This window comes from Centruroides sculpturatus, unplaced genomic scaffold (genome assembly GCF_000671375.1).
Source record: "Centruroides sculpturatus isolate CEXI.00-Female unplaced genomic scaffold, Cexi_2.0 scaffold273, whole genome shotgun sequence".
In the NCBI taxonomy this organism is placed as follows: Eukaryota; Metazoa; Arthropoda; class Arachnida; order Scorpiones; family Buthidae; genus Centruroides; species Centruroides sculpturatus.
The window spans coordinates 213121-224890 of record NW_019384700.1 but is presented as its reverse complement, the minus strand read 5'-3'; the positions used below and the strand labels follow the sequence as shown (position 1 = coordinate 224890).

At 30.0% G+C, this 11770-nt stretch overlaps 2 protein-coding genes across 2 annotated transcripts in view; one reads left to right on the top strand and one right to left on the bottom strand.

Moving 5' to 3' along the window:
- Positions 1-1522, bottom strand: part of LOC111627529 (mevalonate kinase-like) — a 62322-nt gene extending 60800 nt beyond the window's left edge. The window contains exon 1 of the mRNA XM_023371124.1: positions 1267-1522. The gene's annotated coding sequence lies outside the window, so the exon portion shown is untranslated. The remainder of the gene's footprint in view (positions 1-1266) is intronic.
- Positions 1523-5368: 3846 nt separating this feature from the next.
- Positions 5369-10414, top strand: LOC111627527 (VWFA and cache domain-containing protein 1-like). The gene has a single exon (XM_023371119.1). It carries the CDS (start codon positions 5525-5527, stop codon positions 9431-9433), a length of 3909 nt encoding a protein of 1302 aa, XP_023226887.1. The 5' UTR covers positions 5369-5524; the 3' UTR covers positions 9434-10414.
- The last annotated feature ends 1356 nt before the right edge of the window (positions 10415-11770 follow it).

Here is an 11770-nt window from a genome sequence, read left to right as displayed (position 1 = left end):
TACAGTGATGCCAGATTGGGCTACAAGTAGCGGATTGGGCTACTTTTTAAGTGCCCTCGCTACAAAAATTTCAAATTGGGCGACACGCTACTTTTTGGGCTAGTGATAATTATCTTCAGGCTACAAATCTTAAAAATACGCTACTTTTTTTTATTTTCATATATAAAATCGCAAAACATTTATTGTATTATACAAAACTAATAAAGTTTTATTTAATTTCATTACACTTAATTGTTAAACGTTGCAACTTTATTTATATAAAGATAAAGATACTTTGATTCCGTTTTCCATCCGTCGTTCGCTCCAGTAGACAATTCACAACTTCGTAGGCACTGAGGCGACCTTGCTTGTGAAAATTGCTTGTTAAACGTTGCAACTTTATATTTATTTATACAATTAAGTGTAATGAAATTAAATGTACTGTATTACCGTCGGCCATGTTTTTTATTACTTTAGACCAGCTATATTCGCGGAAGTGATCGCTTATTACAGTTGTATGTTGTTTCGGACCAAAAATCGATGCCCGCGGTCGCGTTAAACAGGTCATTTAATATAGGTAACTTATCGAAGACTCTATGCATAAACTATTCCGTGCCAGAAATTTTTGACAGGTGCCCGTCGAATGCAAATGGTCGCCTAAACAGTTTTCACTGTATTTTGTTTTCAAATAATTTGAGAGTATAAAACTATTTAACATAATCAATTATATTTATCATTTTAATATTTTTCTTGTTATCATTTCATTTAAACTATTTATTCATTTATACTCTAATAACATTACTTGAACTTATATTTTTGTCTCACACTATAAAATGCATTTATGCTGAAAGTAGATTGTTTTGCTGAAAAGAGGTCTCAATTGTTAAATACAGTCGTTCCCCCTATAATACTGTTGATAATTCCATTTTATATGAATTCCATGTTGTACGAGTCACTTAGATTTTACAAATACATGTGCCGGGCTGTGAATGACTCACGTATTTGTAAAATCTAAGTGACTCGTACAACATGGAATTTATATAAAACAGAATTATCAACAGTGTTATAGGGGGTCAACTGTAGTTTTACTCTCTCAGATTATTTGAAAACAAAATATTTTAAAAAAATCAATTTTACGTAGACAAAATTATAAGTTTTTAGTATAAATTTTGTGCACAATTATGGGAGAAAGTATATATTAATAAATGATGTTATATCAAACATTTACAAATAGCATACAAAGAGCTACATTACTTGTAATAATTATTGAGAGAACAAGAAACATACCACTTGGATACCAACTCACAGAACCTGAAATTAGACAAATTTTGTGACTTTGTGAAGTGGAACAACCCAAAATGGAAATTTTTACTGCAATTAGCTGTTCTGAATACAGTATATTGTAGCTAATGTTATGAAATGTGGAATTAATAGAACCAGTAAAAAGTGTCCTGGAAGATGTTTATCATCTTGTGACGAAAGACAGATTTGTTTACTTGCAACTCGATCTAAGTTGTTAGCAAGTAAAATCAAAAGTGTTGCTGGCCTCTGTCATTCAACTCAGACTATTTCTTGAGTTTTACAATTCAGCAAAATGTTTAAATACACAAAACTAATGAGTAAACCATCATTAACAAAGAAACATAAAATGCTCATTTGGATATGGCAAGAAAGATCATAAATTGGACCCATCAGTGGTATAGTATACTATTTTCAGATGAAAAACTTTAATTGATGGTTATCAAAAGTATTGGCATGATTTAAGATGATGTGCAAATGACTCAACAAATGATGGTGGCTCTGTGATGGTTTGGGCTGCATTTTCAGCCTAAGGAAAGACTTATATCATCTGTGTTTCTGATGATTGGCATTTAAATCACATTGCACTGTGTTGTATGATCAACTTAGTATGGTCATATTCCTGGAGGTGAAAATTTCATCTTTTAGCAGGATAATGCATCCTGCAACAATTCAAAAATGATGGAACAATGTTTTCTAGAAATGTTGAAATCTTATCATGATCTGCATGCTCCCAACATCTGGATTAAATAGAGAATCTATGGGGCTTCTTGTTAGGTTCATTTACAAAGATGGGAGGCAATTTTCAACAGTTGCAGACTTGAAACAAGCTATCCAAAAATGCTGAGATGAAATTCCAGATGAACTGTTGATTACATTAATTGATTCAATGTCTGGTCACATACATGATCATATTTGTCACAAGGAGTGTCACAAAGTATTAATTCATTAAATCAAGATGTTAATTCATTTTTGAACTTATAATTTTGTTTCTAAAATTTTGATTTTTTTAATATGATGTTTTCAAATAAATTTTGAGTATAAAACTATTTAACATATTAAAATGTTAGATATGATTGATCATTTTTGCATGTTACCATTTCACTTAAACAATTTATTCATTAAAGTCTAAAAACATAACTTGAATTTATATTTTTGTTTAGTGTTGTATGTCTCATTAATTGGGAAAACCATACAAAATAATACTGATAGCATCTTAAATGATCACTGGTTTAGCCACCCTACATACTGTATTTACTCGCATATAAGACAATTGATCTCGCATATAGGATGAGGTGTGACTAAAGATCAAAATAAAGAAAATTAGATTTATTAATACAGTTCTAATTTTATTTCATTTAATTAATCACAAATAAAATGTCAAATGCACTTAAATGCCCACATTGTCCAGCAAAACAAAAATTACTGGCATTTTAAACTTTAAGGATAAATCTTGTAAAATTGACAGCATAAAGCTGGACAATCGGGAACTTTATTTTTGCAGTTCTTAACAGTTGAACCCACTCTCCGTCAATTACACTTATGAGTTTCTCTGAACTTTGATTTCCAAATAATCATCTATTTTTACATGCGAATGGATTAAACCTTACATCAGGCTTCTTTGTGATTTTGGAATTTCAATTTGGAATTCAATTCAAAAACTTTGCTTTTCCTATTGCTTTTCATCTTTACTCCTGACAATACACAAGAATGATTAAAAAGTATTTTATCTGGGTCATTTCAAACACCAGAGGGTGAGCATTTGGTAAAAAATGGAACTACATAGTTCACAAAAATTATTGCAAAAATGCAAAAAATCCTTACTTTTTGTACATATAGGATGACCTAGATTTTTGAAGTAGTGAAAAATGAATAAAAACCTCGTCTTACATGCGAGTGAATACAGTATACATATGAATATAAACAAATGATTACTAAACAAGTACTGAACTGTCAAAGTTAAAAATTTTGTCATTCTTCTGAGCATCAGTATTATTATGACAATGGCAAATGAAATATTACAGACCCTAGTTACATCAATATAAGCTAAAATCAGTTTTCAGAAACATAGGAGTAATTTATATTTAATTTGATAGATCAAGACATTGATTTGTACTTTAATATCTGATTACTGAAACTAATAATCATAAATTCAAGTAATATTTGGCTAGATCAAAAGTTATCAAAGAATTATTTATCAAACCAGTCAGCTTACTAAATTTTGACTCCTTAATATAAAATTAATCATCCTATAAACATTTTTTAGGTTTAACTAATTAATATTTGTCAGTTAAACTTGTGCTATAATGGAAATATTAATCTTCAGTATGTAACAAAATTTTGGTTTACTACATCAAATACAGCTTAAAAAAGCTTGAAAATAAAGTATTTTATTTGATTCAAGGAAAACTAAAATTTTAAAAAAATAGTAATAGATTACAATGTAAATTTAAAAAATTCTATGTAATTATATACAGTATTTTTACTTTCCAGGGTCCATTTTATAAGGATTGTCCAAATGAGAAGTGGACACATCAGAACTGGCAAATATTTATTGCAAATCTAAAAGAAATCTCCATGTTTATTTAGGAAAAGATCAATGCCCCTCGCATAGAGTTCTGGTGGCTGGTGTTAAAAAAATTCTTTGACCTTATTCTTCATCTCATTGTCCGACATGAATCTTTGCCCTTACAAAGCTTTCTTGAGAGGTCCAAAAATGTGAAAGTCTCATGACAGGTCAGGACTTTATGTGGGTATATGCAAGTTGTAACTTATCTGCCACTTCTGATTATGTCATCCATAGCTGTGTTTGATGCAGTGGAGATTATGATGTGTGCCTGACCTGGCCTTTGTTTATCCTGAATCGACTTTAACTGCTGTCCCAGTGTTTGATTTTGGACTCTTTCATCATAACTAACTTAACATTAATCTGCCTGTGCTGGAGATAAAATCTATTTCCACCAATACTTAATGCAGTCCACGCTTCACCTATGTTGAGCTTACCCTGTAAGGTGGCCCACCAATCGCTACTTTGCACAATGAAATATGATGTGTCCACTTTTCAATTGGACAATCCTCATATATAACAGAGGGAAAATATAGAAATTGGTAAAAAAAATGACTCTCCAAGATTTTTACATTTTTGGACTCAGGACTTAGAAATGCAGAGAAATCAAAAAATTTATAGGGTTTTTCTGTATATATTGATGTTTGTTTGTATGTGTGTGGGGAGGCCAAATTTTGTTCACCCACTTTGAAGCTTAATAATTCTTGTGTTTTTGTCAGAAATTTTTGAAGTTTTGAGGGAGGTTTGTCTATTGGAGACTGATGATATTAAATTTTGGTGCTTAGTCAAGGCAGTGAGGAGATAGAAGGGGGGGTCGTTTGCTTTATCTGGAGTAGGGTTGGATTTAATGATGATTTTATTTGTTAGCATTTATAATTTTTTTTATAAAACTCCCTTAAAATTAAGCTTTTTGCCATTTTATAATAATTAAAAATATGATATTTTATAAAAAACTTTTTATAACAGATGGTATAACTTGCAGTTTTAAATGTTGCCAGGAAAGTTAAGCAACTCATTGTTGGATTTTTTTTTAACTTTGAGATGGAATTATACCAAGTGAATATTTGAATGTTTAAATTAATAAGCAAACAACATTGCTAAACCCGATATACTATAAAGCTAGACATCAACCAATGCCGAATTCTATCAGGCTAGACATGGCTATAGTAATTTAGCCTGATAGAATTCGGCATTGGTTGGTGTCTAGTTTAAATTAATATTTTTATTTAATTGAATGTATCATTAGTATCAAATTACTGTAGAAATAATATTTGTTAGTTGTAATATTTATGATGATGGACCTTATTTTGATAAATTTTGTAAAATTTCCTCAACAAAAATTTCATCAAATTGTAATAAATATTAATTTATTATAATCTGATGAAATTTATTGCATATTTTCAATATTCATGAAAATCAGTAGAGAGTTTCAATATACTTAAAATTTTAGATAATTATACAAATGATTTTCTTATAAAATAAATTAATTTTGCTAATCTTTTTCTTTTTTTTTTTCCAGGAAGTATGTGCACTTTTTTCATCAGAAAATTTTCCAAATTAGAAATGAGAAGACTTTTGTATAAAAAAGTTTAATCGCAGCTTTTTCATAGACTTTAACAAATTGATTGATTAATTTGTTCATTATGGTTGATTACATGTATAATTTATGAAGATCTTGAGATGGATGTATGGATAATTCTTTATTTTGGCATTTATTTTCTTCATACTATAACAATATCCCAACAGTATCAAAATTTGTCTAGGAATGTTCAAGATGCATTTATTCAGAATATTTTTGATAAGGATGTTGATACTGGAAACTACTTAAGAAATGAAGCAAAAGCTATTTCTTCACATCTTAGGAGAGTTGCCAATCAAGAATTGGGAGTTACAGTTATGCAGTCAATCTATGATTCTCTACCTTTTGTGGATGCCACCCGCAATATAGAAAAACAAATTGAAGAAATGTATGAGAGATTACATTTGAAAATAGAAAATTCTTTAGGAATTTTAGAGAAAAATGAGATTGTTATAGAAAATTTGTACAGACATCATTTAAATATGCCAATATCTAATTATTTTCCTTGCTGTGATATGGATACTAGAGGCCTTGTTTATGATGATCAGTTTGGTATTGAAATATCAAAAGATGTTTCATGTGATTTATTACCAATAGCAGTGTTTCCAAATCTTTTTTCTCCTGGTTCTAATTTGTCAGAAGTTTTCCGTCAAAATCTTGAAGAATATTCCACAATAAAATGGCAGTATTTTATATCATCAGAAGGAATACATTCTGAATATCCTGCATATGTTTCAGATACAATGTGTAAACAGGCTGATACTTCAAGACATAAAGATATTTATTTAGGAACAGTACAACCTTTTACAAAATACATAGTTATTGTCATTGATCATGGTAATTCTTTAAGTCCTCTGCAGTTAAAAACTGCAAAAGCAATTGGAAAACATGTTTTATCTTTACTGTCTCATAAAGATAAAGTAACAGTTATTGGGATTGCTGGAGATGTCAGCTATCCGTATGATAATTGCATGTCTAGAAAAATGTCTTCTGCAACTCAAGAAATAAAATATTATTTCAGCAGATTTATTGATGATTTGCAAAAAACCCCTGATGCTACTAATCATATTCTAGGTTTTAATAAGGCATTTGAAATGATGCAGCATACACTTCCTAAAGATGAAAATGGAATTACAAAGGAAGTTGATGCATTGATTGTATATGTAAGCCGTGGATTGTTATCTTCCTTAACAGAAGCTAGATCAGTACTTGAGATTATTGCAAAAGAAAATAAAAAAATTAGAAATCAAGTTGTCATTAATACATATGTAGTTATTGATGATGGTAAACCTGTTTTATATGAAAAAGCATTTTTACAAGATATTGCAAACCAAAATTATAAAAATTATGACATTCATTTGTCAGATGAGAATGATATTAAACAAGGTAAAATGATTTCTGTCAATACAATAGAAAATTTGAGTTTAACTATTGGTGATTTCACATCAGTATTTTCTGTTACTTCAAATTCTACTACAGTTTTCTCTCTTCCACATTGGGATACTGTTGGAAAAGGAACAGTAATTAGTATCAGTAAGCCAGTTTTTCACAATAAGAAATTGGTTGGAGTTGTTGGATTAGATATTTCTGTAGCTGATCTGGCAGAAGATATAACATACTTTAGTCAGTCATCTAGACAATATGCATTTTTATTAGATGAATCTGGGATAGCTGTGATGCATCCATATTTTACTCGTCCAACATTTGCTAGTGAACAACCAATGCATACAGATATTAGTCATTTAGAAAACAGAATTGGCTTTCAGCGCATTCGCCAAGCTATCTTAGATAAACCTGAAGGAGAACAAAAACTTCTGATTGAACAAAATTTTATAAAATCTTCATTAGGCATGAAACAAAATTTTCCTAAATTTGCTGTAGTTTCCTACAAATGGAAGAAAGTAAATGGAACCCCCTATATAATATGCATAGTTACAATAAAGACTGATAAAGAAGAAAAAAAATTGAAAAGTATATCTGTACCTACAGAGCCAACATTTGTATATCATCGTCTCGATTTGTTACCACCACATACCTTATGTCGGCACATGAAACAGTTATCTACTCTTGAAGCCAGTACATTGTTTCTTTCAGCTGGAGCATTTCAAGCTCCATTTCAATATTTAACACAAGAAGAAACTAAACAAATTGCTCAAAGTTATATGGCTTATCTAAATGATAATATTAAATTAATTGCTAATCCTGGTCTAAAAAGTGAAGTACGTAATGAAGTATTGGCTATTGGACGCATTACATCAGAATGGATTAAAAGAATGCAGAAAAGTGATATCTCTAAATATATAGTAAGAAGATATATTGCAACTCCAAGTGGAATATATCAAACATATCCAGGTTCTTTAGTTGACAAAACATATGATCCAACAAGAAGAGATTGGTTTATTAGAGCTTTGGAATACCCTGGAAGAGTTGTTCTTACAGCTCCTTATTTGGATATTGGAGGGGCTGGATATGTTGTAACACTTAGTCATACAATATTTGAAGGTAAACCTGCTGCAATGCATAATTCAGCAGATTTTGTTAAAGCTGTCATGGGAATGGATTTTACTTTGGGATATTTATATAAATTATTAGTTGATATCATGCCAGTTTGTGAACAAGAAAAAATTACATGCTTTGTTTTAGACGATCGAGGTTATTTAATAGCACATCCTGATCTAATAGAACCTGCTGGTAGAGGTCCTGTTGAACAACAACATATTACACACAAAGAACCATTAGTTGCCAATGATATTCTTAATCATAGGGATTTTGTACAAAAAAAAGTTTGTAATAATTTTAATGACAGAACTGTACAAAGATACTACCAATTTAATACTAGTCTTCAAGGTGTTTTAACAAATCTAGTTCATGGTGAACAATGTGCAAAGTATCAAATTGCTGCCGTACAGGGAACCAATGTTTTCCTTGGCATTGTTAATCAAAGTTGCGATCCAATTACTGCTTTTTGTCCATGTAGCATGATTGATCGTCTTTGTCTTAATTGTCACCGAATGGAACAAACTGAGTGTGAATGTCCTTGTGAATGTCCACTAATGACTAACTTGTGCACTGGACAGTTGGAGGAGGAAGAAAATATTTATCCAAGTTGTCCACATTTTCCAGAGGAACCTCATTTGCCTGTTGTTGACGTGGCAATTTTAGATCCTTTAGAAATGTGTTTTGAAAATCATTGCTATGCTCGCAAAACTGAAAGTGAATGCTTTGGAGTTCTTGGCTGTGAATGGTGTCAAATTGATAGTGATGGCTTAACATTATTAAAGAAAAAATTTTGTACAGAACATAGAAAATGTTTTGGAGGTATTCTTGGTGCACGAACCCCATATGCTGATGAGATCATTGGACTACCATCAGAAGAATTTTTCACTATTAAAAGTACACCAGTTGGTCCAGTAGCTGGTGGAATTATGGGATGCTTTTTAGTATTGGCTTTAGGAGTGTACTGCTATCGCAATCATGTAAATCGCAGTTCTTCTGTTCATTTTATTTCTTCCACTCCTGGTACAACTATCAGGATGTCACAACTTGATAATGAACTTGATGATTTAGAACATCGTGAAGAGCCAATTAATCCAGTTTGCCGTTCCAGTGTTGTACTTGCAAGCTTTGAAAATGCAGCTCTTTCACCATATCGTATAAACACCTATTATCGTCGTCCACCAGGAGGAGATAGTGATAATGGCTATGGGACAATGACAACCCACGAAGAGTCTGAACACATGCCATGTGTCGAACCTCTAATAGGTAGGGACTATCCTAAAATACTTGTATCTCAACATTCGACGAGCAGTTGTAGCACATCATCGTCGGCTTCTCGTCCTTTTTCAAACCCAGGACTGGCACCTTTCAGCAGTTCAGTAAATCTGGCCCCTTGGATGGTAAATCACTTAATTGCAAGAGATCCATCACAAACTGTTGTTTATACTGAGGTGCCACAGTATGGGTGTCATGTTTTGACTCAGGCCCAAGTACATGCAATGGAAACTCACTAACATTTGTATATGTTGTAAATAGTACTTTTTATGACATAACTGAATCCATCCAAACCAAAAGTATTCATTGTGAAATATTATAGTTTAATTCTTAATTTTTTGAAATATTATTTAAAATAATTGTTTATGTGCAATGTTTTATCTTTAAAATCTTCCTATTTATAATAGTCAGAGCTGCACAATCATTTTTCCCTTGTGCAACCAATGTGCCTTTTTTATGTAACAGTAAACAGTTTATATATCTTTAACCATATATCATTTAATGATTAAATTGAGTAAAGTACTCTTACTATATTTAATACTGTATGTTATGAGATAGTATGAATGATTTCATTCCTGTTTAAATTGTAGACCTTTAAACCTTGACTTCATAGTGCAGTTTTCATAGTATTTTCACTAACAAATAATTGTGCTTTTTGTGCACATTTTAAAGTATACTTGCACCTTTTTTAATGTCTGATCCTAATAATGTGTGATTTACAGTAGAACAAATCAATTACTGTATTTTTGCACATGGAAATTTAAAAGAAAAATTTATGTGTACATTTATATGACATGTTAAATGTGTTTTATTTTTAAATATAGTAAAATAGAGAGTTTTTAAGACTGTGTTGCCAAAAATATTTTTATTTTTATAATTAAAAATTATACTTTTTATGCATTTGTTTTTACAACAAATTTTTGGATGGATCATATACTCATTTGAAATTTTTGAGATTATGAGTTTTGAAGTAAAAATGGGAATATGAGAATGAAATGTTTACCTTAGTTTGTTAGCATTTACATTGAAAATTCTTTTTTATAGATTTAAACTTTGTTATTTCCACCAAATAGAAGTTTTTGTATGTGTATATTATAAAACATATTTACAAATCTAAACTTTAAAAAAAAAATTACAAATTTACAAGTGAATATGATAAATGTGCCATTTTTATTCTGTACATAGTTGTGAATGATGAGAAGCCAAATAAAACTATTATTAAAACGAAACTGATTAATTTATTAATTACTTTGTATTTATTAGATAATTTTTCTTCCTATAAGATTTTCATAAATTTTTTGTATTTGAATCAAAGAATTAAAAGCAACTTTTAATTTTTATAATATAGTTTGTATACTGTTTATAATAGTTGTTTTGAATTAAAGGCTAAATAGATGTACAGTTTTAATGCTACTAGTGGAAAGTTTTTTCCAAATTTTAAATTAACACCCTGTCCATATTACCAGTATGATCTTTGTATTACAATAAAAATTTCAATAGAAATATTTTTTAAAGGCCAAAAGTTTTTGTGATTATTGGTAAAATAAAATTTTAGAAATAAATGGTTTTTCATATTTTATAAGAAATATATTGAAAACGATTAACTATTGAAGTACAGCTGAAGAAAGATTGGGGTGTTTATCAGTGGCGTGCCGTGACATTTGATGATAGGGAAGCTTTTTCTGTAAGAAGCCGACTTCCAGGGGCAATCAGTTAATTGCACGTCAGGTTCCATTCGTATTCGTTTGTTCGATAAGCTAGTAAAATCCGCAGACTTCTCTAAATGTATTTTTAATTAATAGATTATCTAACACATTTAAGCAAGTTTAATATAATTACCTCTGTAAAATTAGATTCAATAGATTCCATATACCCTCTAAATGCCAATTCTTGCTTTGATAACATTACTAATTTAGATGTAATATATCTATTAGTCGTAACTTTGTTATAATTTTCAATATTTATTTTATATTGTTTACTAATGTTAAATTCTATTCTATTTTGATTTCTAAATTGCTTCAATTTTACGAAAGAATCGATGAGAGATTTACTCAAATTATTTAAATCGTCAAAAGCCATTCTTATTCCACACTAATTTTATTTGAAAATAGTAGGCAAGGCCAACAAAACAATTTTTGCAATAAAATGGCTTTGTGGATGCATTTTTATGCATTCACAAAGCCATTTTATGCTTTCATAAATTTTATCGTGAAAATGTCCAACAAATTTTTTGTTGACGTATTTATATTTAATTTAGGCATTGGGGTTTATCTTTTAATAATGTTTTCTTTTTCGTTATATGGTCTTGAGCCAAAACTTTAAAATAAATTTTCAATATCGCCATTACGGTACATTTTGAATCACTAGCCACGATATAAGGGCTACAATTAAAAATAAAATTTTACTTGGTATCAGAGTCAGTAGATTAATCTACCGACTCTGGTGGTAGATATATATACCTGGTACAAAATATTCTTCAATTATATTAATATTGTATTAAAGAAAATTATATATAAATATAGTTTTGTAAAGAAACGTACATAAAAATAACAAAGTATTCTTTACTTTCTAAATCT